Source organism: Gallinula chloropus, assembly GCF_964237585.1.
Source record: "Gallinula chloropus genome assembly, chromosome: 15".
Taxonomy (NCBI): Eukaryota; Metazoa; Chordata; class Aves; order Gruiformes; family Rallidae; genus Gallinula; species Gallinula chloropus.
The window spans coordinates 11182875-11204443 of NC_140100.1; the positions used below are offsets into that span (position 1 = coordinate 11182875).

At 40.2% G+C, this 21569-nt stretch overlaps 1 protein-coding gene across 1 annotated transcript in view; it reads right to left on the minus strand.

Annotated features, from left to right (window-relative positions):
* Positions 1 to 21569, minus strand: part of VPS35L (VPS35 endosomal protein sorting factor like) — a 46638-nt gene that overhangs the window by 16885 nt on the left and 8184 nt on the right. The window contains 19 exon segments of the mRNA XM_084271017.1: positions 2143 to 2257; positions 3250 to 3327; positions 3982 to 4080; positions 5917 to 5980; positions 7909 to 7989; positions 9031 to 9116; positions 10114 to 10176; positions 11026 to 11106; positions 11505 to 11558; positions 11876 to 11992; positions 12177 to 12288; positions 14305 to 14351; positions 15034 to 15156; positions 15518 to 15595; positions 16380 to 16473; positions 17443 to 17490; positions 17887 to 17983; positions 19408 to 19467; positions 20423 to 20507. Coding sequence (XP_084127143.1) covers positions 2143 to 2257; positions 3250 to 3327; positions 3982 to 4080; positions 5917 to 5980; positions 7909 to 7989; positions 9031 to 9116; positions 10114 to 10176; positions 11026 to 11106; positions 11505 to 11558; positions 11876 to 11992; positions 12177 to 12288; positions 14305 to 14351; positions 15034 to 15156; positions 15518 to 15595; positions 16380 to 16473; positions 17443 to 17490; positions 17887 to 17983; positions 19408 to 19467; positions 20423 to 20507 — 1582 coding nt within the window.

Here is a 21569-nt window from a genome sequence, read left to right on the forward strand (position 1 = left end):
CTCCTAGTGTAATGCTATCATTAATTGCACACTCTTAAAACTCCACTTCATGCTGCATTAGTTTTAGTAGATCAGTGTCTGGATTTAAATTTCCTGTTATGAATTAATCAGCACTTCTCTCACACAGGCAATGCATTCAGCTGAGATCCAGATTAAACTTTCAAGGACAAGTTATCTGACTACAATACATCAGAATATGCAAAGTCAGTTCACAACCATCTCCCAAGACTGGTGTCCCTGTTGCCTAACTGGTTAACACCTGCTAAATCACTCATGCAAGTGACTTGTCTCTGAATACCAAATTATGCCCAAAATAGCTTTTCTAAGGAAGCAAAAAAGTGTGTGACAATAAACCTTTGGGAAGCAAAGCTACTGAACACCAGAAGTTTTTGTGCAGAAATTTTCATTTCAACAAAAGCTGACATGGACCAAATGCTCCTCTCTCCTGCTTGTCTAAAATTCAGGTTAATATACACATGTTTTAGAGACTGAGTTCATAATACTTTGCATACACCTGCTACCTTAAAAGATTCTGGAGTGGGATCCTAGTCTTTGTTTAGTGAGCACCCTGTGTTCATGTGCCAAACAACAGGCCTGCCCATTTATAAACTCTCACACTGAATAATCAAGACAATTATTGGGGCCCAGGAATCTCACTCAGAGAAGACTTCAGACTCAAAAATGGTTGAAAAGCAGTTTATAAGTGAATAGATTATTAAACCCAGGAGTTGGTCCCAATGTGGGTGGGCAGGGCACAGTCCTCAAAACCCAAGTATTACAGAAAAACTGCTTTGGATTTGTTTCCAACAAGAGATGCACCACAACACAGCAGCAAAACCAAAACCTGATACAAAGGAAAAGGTAAACTGGGCAATTAAACCAAACACTGCAGGAAGAAAAAGCCAGTTCATTTTTGGTAAACTCTGTAATGTACAAAAAAACTGCACAATACAGAATTTGCACAACAGACTTTGCAGCTCTTATTTGCACAACATAGTTGGACACAACAGCCAGCTTTACTCTAAATCCCTCTGCTTTGCTACATGGGCAGCATCAGATTGAAAACAAAGATCCAGAACAGTCACCCTGCACTAAAAAAGTCTTAATCAGCATCCTAAGTCAGCTTGTTTGTGCAGCTGGAACTTACTGGTAAATGCAGAGCTGGGAAAACAAGCTCTCAGGTACAGAGCTAAACCAAAGAATTAATAGCCACAATAAAAGAAGCTGCAAAGTAACCCAATGTTTTACCCTCACAGCTCCACTGAAAGTGTGTTAAGGAAAAGCATTTGCCATATGAAAGCATTTAAAGACAGTATTAAAACTGCAAGACAAAGTAGAATGACATCACTTTAGAGAGGAAAAGTCAGGCACTGCCAACAGTGGAGAGCATGGTAAGACTTTGAGAACAAGTAACAGGTTTCCATTTATGATATGAACTGGAACACGATCACATGAAATGGTGACACACACTTAATGCTCCATTTTTTTCCCCCCAAATCCCTTTCTGTCTGAATTTCCAGTTACTTAAGACTAAGATAACAGGATTGCTAACAACTGTACTCAGACCCTGGGTCAACAAATAATTCAGATAAAAGTAATGTATGTTCCTCTCTCCATGTTATCTGGTATTGCTCCGTTGTTTCACTCTGATAGCGTGGCCTGTTTCCTTAGCTAAGCGTTTATCACACGTGTGCTTTGACAGCAAGTTCTTGATGTCATCAACCTGTTTTAATTCCTTTCCAGCTCGTTGCAGGGTTCTGTCAGCCAGTGAACTACTACACAGATGAACTAGTTTCTTTTCCACAGTTATAATACAGCACATCATTTGTGATTAGAGTGCTTGCATAACTATACAGGAGAAAAACATTCCAAGCTTTCCATAATATGAAGAAATTTAGGGCAACTTACCTCATAGCCATGACTACATCAACTAGTCAGCTGTCTTAGTTATTGAGATCACAGCATTAGTGTTAGAACTGAAGAGTTGCCTTAGTAAGACATGTTTTCACTGTAACAGTGCGTGAAACAGGGCTGTATTTTAATTACATCATAAATACATGACTTATGATTTCAGTCAAGCTATTATTCACCACTAGAAATATTTCTGAAATAAACCTTGAAGTAGACAAAGTCATGCCTTACCTTGTGAAAGGCACTGATTTGCCAGAGCAACTTGCCCAGAGTGTAGGTACAGATTAAGACGCGTGAAGATGCTGCTCAGAGATGGAATCGTAATGAAGCAGAAGGCAACACAAGCCTAAAGCAAACAGAAAACAGAACTGAAGAAAATTCTTCTCTTGGAGTTACAGCAATCACTGCTGAGTTTATATACAATTAGAAACTAAAATCTGTAAGTCAGTTGTGGGAAAGACTTTCAGTAAAAAAGCAAATATCGTGTGGAGTCCAACATCAGCAGCTCCAGATGTCTCATTATCACGTCAATAATTGTAACAATATTTATTAGCAGAAGATTATCTCAAAATTCACTCTATGCCTCCACCTAGGAGAGATCCTCTCTCCTCAGGTAAGCAGCTCAAGACCAGACTCTAGTGGGAAGAGCAGAGTCCTGGTGCTCAGGGACAACCCAGCGGGTCGAGGCAGGGACACGTGGGGGTTGGAGGAAGCTCACTATCCTTTGTCCAGGGAATCGTGCAGGGGTGCCAGGAATAAAAACATCTATTAATTAATGGCAGCATGCAAGGATGAAGGCATCTTAGTTTCAGGTGAGAAGAGGGCGACTTGCATGGCCTGTGCACAGTTCAAAGCTCATTTGAGAGTATCTCTACAAACTCAGAGGCACTGGAGCTGAAAGGTGCGCCTTATCTGAAATCTAAACACTGATTTCAGCCTATCAGCACCGATGCTATGAGTCAGAAGTTTAAATGTATTCTTTCCTCCTCTCTCCCATTCTCTCTGTGATTGAGTTACACAGAAATTAAGTACTTCATTTCAAATACAATTTGACCAGCTGAGCTTTCCAACTTTCACATAAACTCCTCTCCAATGACCCTGCTTTAGGAGAGGGAGACAATCTTGCTACTCTTTAACACAAAGCTGCTCTTAGATGCTTCAGGTCATTTTTTTGGTCCTAAATGACAGCATTTGGCATTAAAGATCAATGGTGACAAGAGAAAGAGAGACAGTGTCAAAGAATACTGACATAATGTTTTTGCAAGATCATAAACTTATGTGGCAGCAGGTGGTAGCATCTGACAAGAAGGTAGGCTCAGGTTCATTAGACAGACCTACCCTAACAAACGCAGCAGTCTTTCTGGAATGATTTCCTTTCATCACCTTTCTTGTTTCCATTGCTAGTTGGTTCACAGACTACACACACAAAAAAAGCAATTAATTAAGAAAAACGCACATATGTATTAAGTCAGCAGTAAATAAACTGCATGGTTTACTGCATGCAGTTAGAGAACAGAAAGTGTCAAAATGGACCCTGCTATGGTGCTGTCATCACCTCCTTGGTGGTGTAAAAATGATAACTTCTCATTAGCACTGTATAAAACCCCCCAAAAAGCAAAACAGTAAAAGGATTTAAGATACAATGTTGCAGAGAAATCAGATGTGGCTAATGCTCACCTGACATGTGAGTCAATACAGAAAAAAGATTAACCTTCCCAGTCACAGCAGGACTCTGCTGATAACACAGGGAGACACAGCCTAATCTCTCCTAGATGAAGGATTACAGAGGAGAGAACCCAAATTCTGAATGCACCACAGTGCTGTTTATTTTATTAGACATGAAATCGCTTGCAAGATAATCAGTTTGCTTTGTTGTAATGATACTATGCGTGTCTGTCAAGCCAGAGCTTCAGAGCTGGGGGTGATAACATGAGAGACGAGATCAAAGTCTGCTCTAAAAACACCTGATAAAGAGACTTCAAGCTCATTTTGACACAGACCAATAATCTGGGCAGGAGAGAGAGAACTGCAAATACATCCCCACTTCAGACAACGTAAACTGCAGCTTACATGAATCAACTGGACCAGAACAGGCTCCAGATTGCAGAACATTGACCTGGCTTCTACATAGAAACTCAGCTGTTGCTCAAAGTTACGGCCAAACGAAACCTATAAAATACAAAAAAAACCCAACAAACCCAACCAATAAACAACAACCAACCTTAAATTTTACCATTAGAGTCCATAAACTTTAAGAAATAGAAAACTGCATACAGATAAGCCACAGGTAAAGTCAAAATCCTCATATACTGGTAAGAAAAAACCCCACCACTAACAACAAAAGAGCACCTGGAGACTCTCTATCCTTTTAACTGTTTGCTTTCCAGGAAACCTGGAAGTTTTGCTGGTTTTTTTGGTCCACATTCCACATGATCTTGTACTTTACAGACAAGTACTTATTAAGAAAACAGAATTTGAGTCCTAGATTTGCAGTGTTTTGAACCAGAAACAGACCAGTGCATCTGCATTCAGATAATTCGGTAATCTGTGGTTGCTACAGGGTGTCCCACAGCAACTGGTATTTCCCTAACTGGGTACACACCAGTGAGAAAAGCAGGTTTTCCTCCAGTTTGGTTAATAAATATATGCTTATGTAGTATGGGAAAACCTGCAGCCGTGCATGCTGGCAGGAAAGCAGCCCAAACCAGCCCCTGTGTGAGAACACCCTCCTTCCAGCCCTCCAGATTTAAAGACTGAGTGCTGTCAGCTGGAGTGTCTCAGCTGCCAATTAAAAGCCTAGCATGAGCAATGGTCTCCAGGCATCTGTCTACATTTATGTATTCACATGGATTTGTTCTTTTAACAGAAATAAAAGCTGCATTATTTATTATTTCTCAAGCTATATGTGAAAGTAGCGTTTACAGAATTAAAATTACAACTACATTTAACCCATGCAGTGAAAGATCAAAGGAATTGCACCAGCAAACAAAGGATTGCTTCTTACATTACAGACAACTGTCCATGCAACTGCTGAGTCTGGGCTCAAAAAGCCTCTCTAAAAATACAGGTTTTTCCATAAAGAAGCCTGACTGTAAGGGTGACTGTTAGAACTGCTCTTCCTTCCACATCTTAATGTTTGCTGGTTTAAAATGAATAAACCAGTCATGCTGCTGCTATGGGATTCTTTCTTCCCCTAACAAGACTATAAAGCCACATCAAATATTATTCAATGTGGGAAATCCTCCAAGAGGAAATTATACAATGTTATACAGCATTTAAAGCTTAATAAATGAAAATGACATTTAAAACATTACCTAGCAAATTATTATACCTGAAGAGAAAGCAACCACCTAGAAATAAATTCACAGAATTGCAACAAAGAGGATGAGGAGAGACAAAGCCTGTCAGCTCTGACTGAAAAAAAAAAAAAAACCAAGCATCAAGAGTACCTGGTTAGAGAATAAAACCAGCTTGAGCACATCTCCCTAAAACAACCTGACATCTCAAACACAACAGACAAGGGCAAGAGATTCTACTGGCAAAAAAGGGATAGGAGGGTTAAAATTTAATTTCAAGGCAAAACAACTAGAGTCTTTATGAGACTACTAATATGATGATGCAAGTTATCTTATTTGTAAATTAAGATAAACAGGTATAACACAAGGTGTATTTATTTTGTGCTTTTTAAAACTGGTGTAGGTTCCATTTAGAGCTGGGTAGTGGAACTTCATTCACAAAACCCACTGACTGCCCTCTCTGAGGCTATAAGAAGCAAGGCTTTAATGGCTGTTTAACTTTTAAATACTGGCAGCTTCAACACTATACAGTATTTCAACACGTGCATACTCATTCCAGCGAAGGACACGCATCGGGGTCTGCGGTGCTCTGGAGTGAGTCAGACACAGAGTCTCTGATTCAGCACAAACAGGCCCCTGCTTCTCCTGGGGATCTCAAGAAAATCACAGCTCTCAGGTACCCCAACACATGCACACAACTGTCACTCACCAGTTTGATGAATCCATTTATCAGAGCTGCTAACATTCTTTTCTCATCCTCAAGTGTTAGTGCACTGTAAGAGAACCCAGATACAGTAAATTTACAATATTACTCATTTATCTGTAATGGTTCCAATGATACATACTAATTTATAGAATGTCCTTTCCATATAAAATATTTATTGCACACTAAGACCACTAAGCTTGTAATTTTAGTTATAAAGCAGTAAAACTAATTTCAGTACGAATAGCACCAAGTCAGCCATGTGCCAAACTAAATTCCAAATTAAAAAACCCCACAAGCTTAAAAATTGCCTTTTTTAAAAAATAATTAACATCACCATGTCACAGTGTTGCTTTCTTGTTTTAGTAAGAACTGAAGGGACATGCAAAAAGAGTTTCTTTTCAAGTTTAACACCGGTACCACCTATAGCAAGAGTCCAAATCTGGTTTGAAACCAATTTACATCACATGAAAATCCAGTAAGTCAAATCTGTTTCGGTGAAAACAGATGAGCAAAAAGTTAAATTACAATTAACTAATACAATTTAATCCTTTTACTATTATATACTTGTCTCCAGCTTTGACCTTTAGCATATCAGTTACCAATTTCTTAGCTCAGACACCAGATGGGAAGAGAACAATAGTTTATTATACAAATTGAGTAAAGGAGGGAAGAAAATCTCAGCATGATTAGCTCATTAGAGTATTGCCAATCAAGACAGTCAACGGATGGGCTCTGAAAGGCTCAGAAGACTTGTAATGAGATCTCTGTGTCAGTTACAGGTTTCCAGTTCAGTTCTGAATCAGAGCCCTACCACACTAAAGGCTGTTAACCTCCCACAGCTGTCAGTGGGTCAGTGAGCCCCAAACAATGGCTTGGGAGTTTCCTGAACCAGGATGTAGGAATAGCTGCAGAAGTTACTTTAGGTTAGTTAGAATTTATGATAAGCCACTGGGAGAGGACACAAATGAGCCAAGCTGAAGATGCACAACACTATCTCCACAAAAAGAACTCAACTGCTGGTTTAAGGGATTTTAAGGATTCCAGTAAGCTAGCAAATTGGTTTGGCAAAACTTCAGAGCAAGCACCAAATATGGGTTGCCGTAAACTGCCTAATTTTAATAAGCTGTTTTGGCTTCAATATATTGTTCTATTTAAAGGTTGAAGTGGCTTTTAGTGCAACACACAGCCAAATAAGATGCTCTAACCCAAAATAAAGCACTCTGGCTGGTATAAATTGGAATAATATGCCAAATCTGACTTATTTATTGGCAATATGTCCTGCATTCACAGCATTTCAAGGCTGAAGAAGTCACGAGTTCCTTTGCAGGGTCTGCCATGCTAAGAGGCTCTGGGCTCCGAGTTCCAAAGGAAACTCTACTCAACCCAAACCTGAAGAAAAAAAGAGATTTGTGCTTTTCAGATCTGAAGTTCATAGTGTTGGGATTCTTGGTTCTCAAAGGGGAAAAAGTGAAGAAGGTTTAGGGGAAAGACATAGATGGTTCAAGAGCCTCTCTGTTCTAGCCACCCCTGTTCAAATTTCTAGAGGTTTTCCAGGTGTTCTTTTAAAGATTTCACACCCCTTTGTAATGGCTGATAAAAAGAGGCTCGAAACCAAATGTAATTTGGTATGGCCACCTGTGCTTTCATAGATAAATACTCACTTAAGTCTCAAAAATAGTTTATTATTCACTATAACTCAACGATTACGTTGGTTTTGCTATCAAAAGTATTTTAAAGGATTGTTTAGTGTCTCTGCTTCACTACAAAACTCTACAAAACCACTTGCTTTTAAAATTCTGCTTTAGTATTCAAAAACAAAGCACTAATTAAAGAGCAAATGGTACGTGCTGCCACTTCACTGCACAGCTTTTCCCTCACCACTAATTGGATTCATGTCTTAATCCACCACAAAGCAAACGGCCTCAGAAATGCCACAGTGTACAACGAGCAGCCAAACTCTGCACCAGTTATTAGCAGGAATAAAGTTTGTCTTACTTTACAGAATCGTGCATCGTCTTGCAGATATGCAGAAGAGCATTGAGTATAACAGGGTCCTTTGTAGATTCCTGCTGATGCCTACAAAACATTTTAGAAGGAGTGAATAAAAAACCCTGCTCTGTCAAAATGAAAAAGTCAGTGGAGTAACACTGATTTCACACAGAATTCCAATCATCAGCACTGGGTGATGCCATGCGAGTTTTATATTGGTTATTTAACCAACAGAACCTCAAAGATCCCATGGTTAATAGATGTCCAATTCCTACAAACACTAATTAAGAAACACTATTTTAATAAATGGAGCTTTACTGCCAAGGCACAGAGTCTGACTCCTTAAGGGAGGCCCCAGGTGAGACATGGAGGCAACCCAAGAACATCAAACCAAAGCAATCCTAATTCTACCAGGATGTAATACAGTTTCTCAGCTGCTGATGGAGAGGAGGGGGAGGGTAAGTGTCACGTTTAGGTACAGAGGCACACGTGCAGCAGAGCACCACTAAGACGATTAAGGGCTGCAGTATCTCTCCTACAAGCAAAGGCCAAGAGAGGTGGGACTGTTTAGCCTGGAGAAGAGGCTTGCTGGGGCTTGGCAGTGTGGAAATATACCTGAAGGGACAGTGAAAAAGAAAGAAAAAAAATCTGTTTCAAGGAACCTGTTAATTGTTTGAAAGAAAAAGGACTGTTTGACAGCATTTGAAGATGAAGCCTCTTTCTCTAAGTTCACTTTCAGCTATGGAAAAACCCATTTTTCTCTGTAACAGAGCACTCCCTTCTTCCCCATTACACCAAGGCAACAGGTCTGTGCTGCCACCTCAGCTGGAATATGAAATACATTTCATAAATCAAGGCAGCATCAATTTAAAAAAGCTCAGAGAACTTCTGATAATCCACAGCAAGCCAGCATCAATATGATTGCTTCAATTTCAGCTTGTTTTGTGAAGAGTTAAACAATCCACCAATGGAATAACAAAACTGACATGTTTTCATTTTCCCCCCCCTATAGCCCTGAACACTTTCACAAGCTAAGCAGCCTGTACACTGACTCATCGTCCCTAGCAATCTTTCAACCCATTCCCCAGCCACTCCTGAGTGCATTTAACCTCAATATTCTCCACTTACTTAATAAAAGATTCCATAATGCACTTGCAAACCTCCACTCTGACACTTTCCTTCTGGAACATATCCAGAAACGGCAAGAATTTCTCCTGAAAGTACAAATACAGAAACAAGTAAAGTTAGGGATTTTACAAATAGCACACTACCACAATAAATAATAAGATAGTTTTAAGACAATATAATATAAGATAGCTAATCTTTTTTGAAACCAGTTATTCATCCTGAAGGATTTAAGGGTGGAACAAAGCACTGATGGCTGATCAATTCATTGATTGCAGAGATCCAGAATAAAACACAAAACAAAGAAACACATGTTGCAAATCTTTTAAAAGCAAATCACATGCATGAAACAGGTGAAGATCACAACAAAGTCATCTGGAACAAACAACAGGGCAGTAAAAACGATGAGAAAAGGCCACATGCCAGTAGCCATTTCGCATATACCCAGGGCATGTACTCAGGGGAACTTATGAGGGTCCAAGACATTCAGATTTTCCTCAAGGTAAGGATTCAGGTTGTCAAGATACTGAAATATTTAGTTTATCATCTCAAGAATGTAGCAAGGGTAGGTTTTTCAGAATTATCAGCAATTTGTGAACAAGTCTTGACTCCAAATCACCAGCTTGGTCTTAAATTTTACTCTTCAATTGGTTTCAATCCTTGGACACCTGCTGTCTTTGTCCCTCTTTCTCTACTTCATACCCCATCTCTGAACTATGTTTCACTGCCAAACTAAAGCCCTGTGACAGAGCATGTTAGGTATATGTCATAACAGAGAAACAGCTACCAGCAACTACATGAGCACACAGAAACAAATGGTATTTTATCTTTCATTGATCATCACTTAGGCCAGAGTAAGAAACTTAGAGCATCTAACAGCCTAAGGAAACAAAAATGTACAGAAAACTGGAATTAGAATAATAAATATTTAAGCAGTAAGCAGCAGACTTCCCAAAACATTTCGGCACCTATCAACACAACAAAGGTCCTCTCACTATGAGATGTTGCAAACAACCTAAATATCCAAGTCAGGTAAACTGCCTTGCAGAGTAAGTGCAAAATAGTTTGTTAAAGAGTATCACTTACCACTGAAAAAAGCAGAGAGAAATCATGGATATAGGTAATAACTTTCTGAATAATTGACTGCAGCTAAAGAGGGAAGAAAGGAGGGGAGAGAGATTATTGTCATACAAGTTAAAGTAAGACTGTCCCCAGCAGAGATTATTCCTCCCTAGTTATTCATAGAAAAATGGATCGGAAGACACTTCAAGCATTGATGCAATTTCTTTCCCCAAAGCAGAGACAGCTACACTGGTCCCAACAGCTGTTTTTCCAACAAGCTCTTCAGAACTCATATGAACTGAGGCTGACCAGCCTGCCCAGGCTTTATTTATTTGTTCTTCACTTTTTATGGTTAGGCAGATTTTTCTAATTTATAGTCTGCATGTCCTCCAGCTCTCTAGACTAAAACACAAACCAAAACCAAACAAACACAGAAACCCCCAAACCCAGACTGTTAAATATTCTTTTGTAGGCATTTTATCTACCCTGCATATAACCACAAAAACCTTCTTTTAGAACCTCTTCAATTAATCCATCTCTCACCTGGCATGCAGCCTCAAGAACTGGACATAAGTCACTGAGGCCGTAGAAATGCCAGCAGCAATGGATTATTTTACGGTTTGCTTCTGTTTCAACAGCCTGCCATGACTGTTAATTTTCTTCAGCAGAACACCACTGTTGGTGTAGGAGTCAGCTATTGCTACTTCCAAACACAGCAGTCATTCTGGTTTAGCATTTCTCTGAACTGAAAGGCTGATGTGCAGGGTAAAAAAGGAGGAACAAATCACAGCATTAACCCATTCCTAAAGACCTCTCAGGTTACAACTGGTATTTTAAAATAACTATTTGTGGTAAGACACATCAGTGTGTTTAAAAGTTTATTTCATCTGAGAAAATGCACATCAGATTTTTACAGATTTTAAAGAAAACCCTTACCTGTGGGTATGCATCTTCAAACGCTCGATCAGGAGTCATGTGCTTGATAACATCAGCCAAGACTGTATTAACCTCTCGTTTCTGTGTAGTGAAAAATAATCTTACAAAACACAGTAACGAAATCAGCACATAAATGAAGCCTCAGAAAACCATCTGGATAATCTATTTCCATTTGCCAAAGCATCAGTTTTCTGTGGAAGTCTAGTTAAGCTGGCAACTTTACCCATACCTCCAGTAAATCCTTAAAAACCATTAAAATCAAAGGGTGAGATAGGTGCAGTGCTGGGGAGCACTGAAGACTCCTTCAAAGCTGCTTCTTTTGTTCCTATTCATCTTTCATGAAAGGACATACAGCTTTCATTCACAACCGAAGTCCTACACACAGTCACAGCTTTCCCATGTTTAATACCAAACTGTGTTAGTCCCAAACCACTTGGTCTGTACCAGAAAGCCTTCAAAGGAAACAAACTCCAACGTACCGTAAAGTGTCTGCAGGTATACTCCACCCACACTTCAGCACAGTTGATGTAATCCTAGAAATACAAGTATCATGAATACCAATATTTACAGGCGGTTGTGAGAAACACACTTGCAAAGATTATCCTCCTGAGGTGTGGTTTATGCAAACCTAAAGATCTAGCAGTAATGACAAACTTCACTAGTTGCTTATGTAGAGTTATGTTAAGTAGAATTAAGCTGTGCTTAAGTAGAGCCCAGAAAAGCAGGGATCATATAAAGATATCACTGCGTGTATTTAGAAAAGGTAAACCATATCATGCTTGTTGAACAACTGGCTGCAATTCCACCCTAACACAGAATCGATAGTGAAGCAGGATGGACAATACCTCACCTGTGGGTTCTTCAGCTTTGTTATAACTTTCCAGGCTTCATTCAGTATTTGCAGGCGATCGTTTTCAGGAGGATCAGCCAATGCCAAGTTTAATCCCAAGGAGCGAAAGAGGAGATGCTGAAAGTTAAGGAGAAATTTTACATTAAATGCAGAGGATACACATCTGTCTGTCCAACACTGCTCTAGCACAAACCCTGTTCAGGAAGATTTTGACCCAAACCACCTTTTATTTCAATGATGTGCAAATTATACATGGAACTAGAACTCCATCACACAACACAAGTTACATACAAGAAGTTACCTTTGGGAATCCAGATTCATCACACTCTTTAATCATGCCAATGAAGTCCATAGATCTTGCAGCAATAAACTCTGCTCTGAACGCTGACATGACTGAATTCAACAGCAAAGCACTGCAATGAACACAGCACAAATCAGTGCAGCTCAGTCTCAAAATTCCTCTGTCCCTTCATTTACATTAATCTCAACTTAGACTAACAACTGTCCAGCAGCTACTCTAAATTCAATAAAAGGGAAGAAGGAAGAAAAAAACCCTCTCAGATGAAGCTCACATTGGTGAGGAGTAATAGCACATAAGCAAAACAAGAAAACACTAAGCCATGAGATAAGGAAACAGTAACCCAGCCTGCAGAATCTGTGTTCCAGACAGGTTTTTTGAAGCCATCGTTTTATCAGACATTTGCTAGAAAGGTCAAGTAAACCAGGAGCAGCTGATGTTTAGAAACTTGCTTGCTCTTTTTAACTGCAGTTCAGGAGCATATGTGACAGGATAAATCTCCACTGAATTAGAAAGTCAGATTCTAGGAGTTGCATTGTTAAAATGCATCCAAACACTCTGTATCATATAATAACGGGCAATGATGTATTCAGACAGTCATGATAATTTAAACCCACATCTGTATTACTATCAAGCCAAAGTTATGATGGAAGAATGAACTCTTTGCATTCATGCAAAACCCAATTTACTGATACTATTCCCCAAACATAAGAAACAGAATCTAATATCATTCAAAAGGCAATTCCTTTGGGCAAACTCAGCCATGAGTTAGCAAAGAAGCTGCCTCATAAAACAGTGTCCTTCACTAGTCTGAATGTGGGGCAGTTTATCCTGAGGGAAATTCTGTGTGGTGTTTAAAATAGCTCAGCATCCTCTGTGTTTCTGACCCAGCCTTAGTGGTCCCACAGCAGTTTGACTGGAATTTGCATTTTAGCATTAGACAAGTACTTCCAGTTCACTAGGTAAGTGTTTGCAATTCAGAGACGCAGGCTGACACTTCACTGAGATGGCCCCAATGTTCAGGGAACATACTGAGATTATTTAAAGATTTAGATGCTGATGCCTCTTGCTTTGTAATACTTTGACAGTCATGAAAATGCATAAAAACACAGAACTCTGAAAGAAAACTAGCGTGCTTTATAGAGCCTCTAAACCAGATCCCTCCTTCAAAAGGCAAACAGACACAAAGAGAAGGCACTTTGCCCATCTTTACAATAAGAAATCCTAAAAGGAAACTCAAAAATAAGCTCCACAAAACACATCAACACCTATATATAAAAAAATTACAATAGAGTACACAGATTATTTTTACTTGCATTATATGCTCTGATACAACAGCATCTTCACATTTTAAAATCCCACTTTCCCTGCACTCCTTAGCTCAGTCAGACTGCTAACACTGGCAGTCCTCACCCAAGTGATTAACATACTTCAGTTCCTCAGCCACTGCAGAGCTGGGCTGTGCGAAGCACATCAGGAAAAACTAGAGAGCTGAAAAGTTTCAGAGAGCTCAGCCTACCTACCCAACAAAATGAACTGAGATTAGCTCATCAACAGGCCAAATTGGATTCACACAGCTCGAAGTACATCCAAAACTTTCAGACCATCTTCCTGAACTACTCACTGATGGTGATTAGCCTGTGTGCAGACTTCTAGGAGACATTTGGGATATTCATTTTAATGTTCAAAAAAGGGGTTGTCTACAGATTGCCATCTTCCAAGGGTGTCAGCTGCTCTACAACTTCCCCTGCAACATGCATGAATGGGCTGACATACCCAGAGGAAGCTAAAGGCAAGGAACAGGAGGAAGACAGAGGAAAATGAAGCAGGACCAGGCATCAGAGACAGCTGATGGAGAACACATTACATGTCTTGAGCTTTGGCTGAGGAGCCAAAACACAGCAATCACGTTAATTCATTTTACTTCTGCTCCACAAGTAATCTACCATGTTTTAGAAATCATCTCTGGAAAACAGATGTTTGGAATCATAATCTAGTGAGCTACCAGGAACTCACTAAAAGCTATGTTATGAATCCAAAAAGTGTTTTAAAAAGAGGGAGAGAGAATTCGCCCCAGGGACTCACAGGGACTCATTACAGACTTGCATCTTTTACACTGTGCAATACTCACTTGTTGCCCAATTTTTTGCATCTCTCCATCATCTCAGTAAGCAGAACCTGAAAGAATTACTAAAATTAGCGAGTAGAGACTGCAAATGAATTCAGCTTTAATTACTGTAGTGAAGTCTAGTAAAAGCTGTTTTAATTACCTCCCCAATACATTCCAACATGTATTTACAACACAAGAAAACAAGGATGTAGTACAATGTACAACACACCGACTAGAACAGGTACAGTGGCATTTAATGGAAGCCAGATTTGCAATCCTTCAGCTGTGCTGTATCTCAAAATAATTTTTATTTGCCAGCCAGGTAAATATCTCTGGCAGGACAGGTGAAGATCACCAGCTCTATGCCACAGAACTCAAGACAGACTGAGGTTAAAATGGCCTGCTGGCTATGTTAAACAAGTACAAAGCTGTGGTTTACTCAAATAATTCTTCTATCTGTGTGACAGAACAAACTAGTGAATTCAGGAAATAAAGATTAAACTTTTAACCTAAAGGACAGCAAGAAATGAACAGGAATACATCCTCTGAATTCAAAGTGATGTAATTTGAGCCTTGTGGAAATGAACATTCTTCCTGTACAGAAGGGAGAAAACAGGCAGTTGTACCCAGGCTATTCATTCTTGCTTCCAAACCCAGGTAAGTACTGGCTGAGGGGGTTTAATAGGCAAAATTAACTCATCACCTCAACACTCCCATGAGAACCAAGCATTACCACACTTGCTTACTTACTTCAGGAGCACGGTAGGCAATACACTGCAAAATCCAGTCTATGGCAGGAGAATACAGAGTCAAATACAAGGGTATCTCCACACATTGCACCACCAGCTGATTCTGAACTGTGTCCCCATGAATCTGTGGACATAAAAGACAAAAAATCATGATGCTGTGAAAAGGCATTTAAACAGAGCTGTGATAAACTGGACAATGTTTGTGCATGAATGGAAATGACAACAGAAAACCACAAAGATGCACAGACATTCGGAAGCTTCCCTTGCATGCTGGGGGAAATAATATCAATCTCAGAGCATATAGTATTGCAGTATGGAAACATGCTAAATAGAGCAGTTTCAACTTCTGGATATAAAGTTTCCCATACTGTATCTGGGTACAGGAACATCCCTAAATCCAGAGTTAAGAACTTCAGATATTTTTAAAAAGTATGTGGTAGGAGTATATTCATGTGATACAGCAAATAAACCCCCTCTTTGCTTACTTGTTTAAAAGTTAGAAGAAAGTCAAAGAAATTTTTGTTAAGGCTTTCTTTGAGTTGTGGTGCCACTTCCATCCCAACCTGTATTAAAAGAAAGAGAAAGATTTTATCTGCATCTAACACCTACAATCCTCCTTCACCTGTAAGGCCAAAGCATTTTCCAGAGAAGTACACCCAGTCACACACACCAAATCAACAGAGAGCACTGAATCACAGACTTCTGACTATTGTCTTGCTTACTATTATAGTCATGTCCACTAAAAACTCCCCTGAGGTAGTTAAGCTGCATTTAAACATGGCTCTTCTAACAGCAGCTCCAAGTATCCCTGAGCAGTGAAGAAATCATGATCTGCCCCAGTGCCTGCACTCACCAGTCTGCATACATTCATTGTATGCAGACAGCCTGCAGTGAAGGACACTGAAAAGGTCAGTCAAAGTTCAGTAATTGCTTAAAATCACATGTATTTATTCTGTGGACAGAATGAAGCAAGGATCCCAAAGGAAAATATGAGTATAACAATAGATATTGACAATATAATGATAACTGAGACAAGGTGATGCACAAACAAAAGGCCTGTGTAGTACAGCTGGAGCTGCAAAGGAAACTAATCCATACAGGGCTGTTTTCAAAAGCACAGATAAAAAAATACCAAAACAAAAAAAAAAAATGGCATGTTACTGAGGAAAAGAGAATGACACAGAAGTGAATGAGAAGTTAGTAACAGATCAGCTTTAAAAACACAAACACATCTGTCTCAACAACTCAAGGTTTCTTTTTTGGGAGCTAAATGAACTTTCTGCCTAGTGGCAAAGCCAGCTGCAGGAAATCCTTGCCAGAGAGCTGAAGTGTGAAATGGTAGCCTACCCTGCAAAGGTAGGCCCTTGCATAGACTGCGACCAGCGGATCTCCAATTCCTCTGATCATGGACGTGAGGCGCGGCAGACATTCTGAAATCCCCCTGTCAGGATTTTTCAGAAATTAAAATGATGTTTAACAATCAATAACCTCAGTAGCTGCCTTGTAGATGGAGTACAAGCTAAGCATCTATCAAAGATGAAGCATACTAGCACAAAATTTCATGCCTGAAGAACTGTTTTACATGTGCAGCAACACAAACCCCACATTCGATACAGGCAGTATTTGCCATGAGGAGCAGCGCAGGTAGTCAGGCTGGATGCCTGGATTGTGAAGAGAAGCACAACTGAAACCTCCTCCTCTGGTGTGGAGGAGCAGCAGAGCTCTGGAAGGGCTGCAACTTCATGTAAAGACAGCATCAAGCAGAACTGGCAGAACTCCTTCCATGTCTCCTCTTCCCAGGGGTCCCTTTTGACAGAGCTGTACTAGTGTCTGGAGACGAGTTCCATCAATACCAGTGATGAGAGAATGGTGGTTTGGGGATAACGAGGCTGTTGCTACACTAGTGATCTGGCTTGCAATGCTCACTTCAAAACACAACTGAGAAAGGACCGTTGCATGGGAAGGAACTCTTCCAGCTCAGCTGTCTGCCAGCAGATGCAGCTTACACCAAGACCTTCAGCAATTAATGCTTCATTGCTCCTGAACTGTTTCACCGTCTCTAGCAATGTGACACATCAATATTTTCCTTCCTGGTTTCTATCCATCTTCTTGCCATCCTCCTCCATCTCAACCATCTGGCTTCTCCCCTGCACCATCTGAAGCCACTGGTTTGTCATTTGCCAACTCCTGATGTCACAACCATCTATTCCACAGCTCCAAGGACTACTGCATTCCAATTCATCCTGAATTCCTTCCGTGGCTTTCTCACCAAAACCCCTCAGGAGTGCTTCTCCTCAGACCTATTATGACCCAACCCACCATTAATCATGCAACTTGCATGCTTAACCTCTCAGAACAGCTTATAACCCTGCCCACTCACTTCTTTCCCCCACTTAACATGTACTCTTACGTTTTGGACAGGAACTTATTGCACTTCAGGATTGCTGCTTCCACGTAACTAGAATGAAGCCAAGTTAAGGAAGAAAACAAAGATGCATGGCATTTAAAACCAAATTTGCCCACCAAATACATCCCAAACATACTATTTCAAGGCCTTCCCTAACTCATCCCACTACACTCTGTTGATTTTTATGATTTGTTGACAAGATTTTTATTGTTTCCCAAGTTTTCACACATCAGCTCTACTTTAGCACTGCCATGCTGCTCACAGCCAGTAATTCAGCATTCAGTTTACTATAAAACATGACTCCTGTAAAACATACAGCCTGAAACCAGCCAAACAAAGTCAGTATCATCCTCAGATTGCCCTGCATGTTAAAGCAAACATTCGTTTTTTGAGAAGGCTGGGAAAAACCTGCAGACACACTCTGAGAGTCTCATTTGACAAGGATACAATCTGGGAATGAGTTCTCTGATTGAAGCGATCTTGAAAAACCAGTTCAAGCAAGTTTCTTTGGCTGTATCATTAACACTCTCTGGAGAAAAATTATCTAGGGGAAAATAAAAGCCAAGGTACTTTTCATTCTAGGTTTAAAATTGTGTTCTCTTTGCTTTCAACAAGAAGTTAACCACAGCACAATAAACTAGGCCATGTGTTTGCGCCTCAGCTCACTCTTGCAGCAGTTAGACCTGAGTATGCAGAGAGAGGTAACCAGAGTGCCCATCATGCGTTAGGGAACACTTTAGAAGCTGCAATCAAGCACTTGAGATCTGTCACTTGGAAATCGAACCTCTGCCACCCCCTCAAAAGTAAAAATTGCAAATAAATAAATAAATAAATAAAGGGAATCTATAACAAACTCAGGTATATAAATCTGTAACAAATGCATACATATAAACAGTCAAATTCTTTAAAGGGATAATACAATTTTTAAAGAATATTCTTTAAAACTATATTGCAAGAATTAGGAAATACTGAGCACTGACAGAACCCTTGGTTTTGTGTGCTGCACAGTTCTCTCCTCCTGAGCTTTGGGACTATTTGTGCCAGCTGCTGGCTGCAAGAAGCTGCCCCCCACCCCCACCCAGTGTGGAACAGATGGTTTATGGGGACAGGGCTCTGGTCAGGCAGGCATGCAGTTGTGCAGCTCACTGCCTCCTCTTTCTCTAGACTGCCTGGAGCAGAAGGCAGAAATAGGATTCTTGGGATCAAGCCAGGTCTGAGGCAAGATGCTTGGGAGGGATGAGTTCCTCTTCTCTCAGCAATAAAGCCACATAAGCAGCTTCTGCTTATGAACTCCCTGTGAAACTGTTTTAGAATACCAGCACCCTCCCCGCCTCACCCCCAGAAGGTGAGAAGCTCCTGCCCCACAAGAAAGTTCCCCACTGCCAAGAGAAGCCCCACGCTAGATGCTGAGTACAGGAAGATGGTCTGTCTCACCCAGCATCACAGGGCTTCTCACCCAGCTTTGTTCCACTCAGTTCCCACAGGATGAGCACAGAGATTGGGCCTGAAACGCCCATGGATTCACACTGCCACACACAGCATGACGGTCCTTCCTGCCCCCACTTTGATCACTGACAGGGAAGTTCCCACCAGCAATGCCCCCAGCAGCTGTACAGCAGCAGCACCAGCTCAGCTCTCCAGAACAGGGGTGTCTGTGCCCAGTAATCGTGACATGCAATGGGAGCTGTCTGCCTCCATTAACATTCTAAGAACTGCTTATAAGGGTTGCAAAAAGCACATTTATTTTAAGTATTTTCTGTAGGTTTATTTCAAATTGAAATATTTGTTGGTTTCAGGCTTCTGGCTCAAATCCTAAGCAGTGGATTTTACTCTGCTCAAAACTAAAACCTGCTAGGTTCAAATCAGAACTCTTTTCATAGGAAATAAAGTCCTATTAAACCTTTTGCAAATCCATTCAGATGTGTTTTTTCCCAGGAGCACAGCAGAAACACACACACACAGAGTTACCTGGCAGAGAGACACGACTGTCCATGCACATTGACAGAATTCGTTCATACACTAGTTTCCCTTAAAATTAAAAATAATAATAATTAAAACATCACTCATAACGAACTGTACAGCAAATGATGTTGATGCAAGGGTTGCTCTCTAACATACACTGAAATAAGCCTCCTACAACCCTGGCACTGTGGTGCCCTCTAGCGAGGCTCAAACCCGAGCCTGGATTTCACACTCACACACAGTACAACATCTTTCTGTGGGTCCCTTCAGCGCAGGGGTAGCTGACCCACAGGCCAGGCTTCTACCAGGCCAGGCCAGCTGGTGTCCTGCTTTGCCCAGTTTGGGTGTTGTGTTATCTTCAGCACTCTTTGCTAAGTAGAAAAGGGCGCAAAGGGGAAACAAGACCTGAGCAAACATCTGGATATACATCACAGCTATTACCCTGCTAAACATCAAAACCCTGAACACTGTCCTACGTCTTTTCCAAAACCTGGCAGAAAACCAAGAGAAGCACATGAGGTGGATGACAGTTTCACTTAAAGGATCATTTATAAATTATAAGAATAGATTTTAAAAAAATCAGTGACTACATATTGATCCCTTCACAATCCCTATTCAGATGAAAACTTTCAGACTTCTATTTTTCAAAAATAAATAGAATGAAATCCTGGGTCAAGAGGCTGTTGAAACCAAAATATTTTCATAACAAGGGCAGTATGTTTTACATTTCTAAATTTAAACATGTTTTTTTTCCCAAGGTTTTCTTTGAGACATCTACTAAAACATACAGCACAGAATTACAAAATGAAGTAATTTTATGTTAATTACTTCACTCATAAGTTTTTTAACAATTATATACCATGTTTATACCACAGGTGTCCAAATGTTTCTGTTGGAAATATTCTGTGTTAAAACTCATTTCAGCACTTTTTGGGTAACTCTGATGTCTTCCTGCATTACAAAAAAAAAAATCAATTTCATTTTATTACCAATAATGCAGTCTGGCACATTAGATACTTACCAAAAGTATCAAGGATGTCTGTAATTAAAACAAATTTACTTGGATAAAACTGGATCACTGTTGTGTCTGAAAGAAGCTTAGAACACTAGAAGGAAAAAAAACCAAAAAGAAATGTTTTTAGGGGAGAATGCAGGTTCCTGTTTTCACTCCAGACTGGCTGGATGACATGTTTATCTACCAGTGAAGAGAACCACCATGAAGAACTATCCAGCAAGAAGCACAAGAGCCTCTAACATCACGTGTGACCGCACTCTGCATTTCTCAGGTTATTCTTCACTCCCAGCTGAGCTGTCACAGCTCTGGTTTTCCTTTACATAAGCTGATCTACAATGCAGATTTTCAGCTGACCAAGTGATCTGTGCACTTGTTTAGATCAAACAAATTCCCTCCCTAGAGCACAGAGGGGCACTTCTCTAAACTGAATTCTTTTACGGGCATTTTTCAGTTTCTCCCCATCTCCCCAAGTATCCCATATCAAACAAAATGTGATGTAAACTGAACAATTTTAGAACTTGAGCTAACAAGCTTTTCAGGACAGCTTTGTGGCTTACCTAACCAGTTCAAACTTTTTGGGAGCAGGTCAATTGATCCATGGTCAGCTCCAAGGAAGAATCTGTGATCAACCCCTGCCCACAGGCCCCCAGTAAGATTGCAGTAGTTGGCCTACAATGATGGCTGATTGAAAGCGTATCAACCAACTTAGGTCCAGTATCATTGAATGGAATTCCAGGCAGAAACCATTTAGGATATGAACTCAAAACACACAGTGAGGAATAAAGATACTTTCAAATATTTAATTAAGCTATACTTTGCTTTCCAAGATGATGCACAGACTGCAGACTAAACCACAGTCAAAAACTTTGGCACAAAGAATCAACTTTCACCTGAAGAAAACAGGTAACTGACTGGGGAGAGAAATCCACCTCCTCCCAACCACGAGTATTCTCTGGTCTCTATTTAAGATCAACAAGTATCCTCTGTGATTTCTGTCTCTTCACTCTCCTTTGTCAGGAGACAATTCTTCTACCTCAATGGAATAAATAAAGCTCAAGTTTTCATGACATTCCAAAACTGCAGGAAGGAACTGGATACTGCACGAGACTGGCTTTGTTTCAACGAGAGATTATAACATTTGAACCTCTAAACA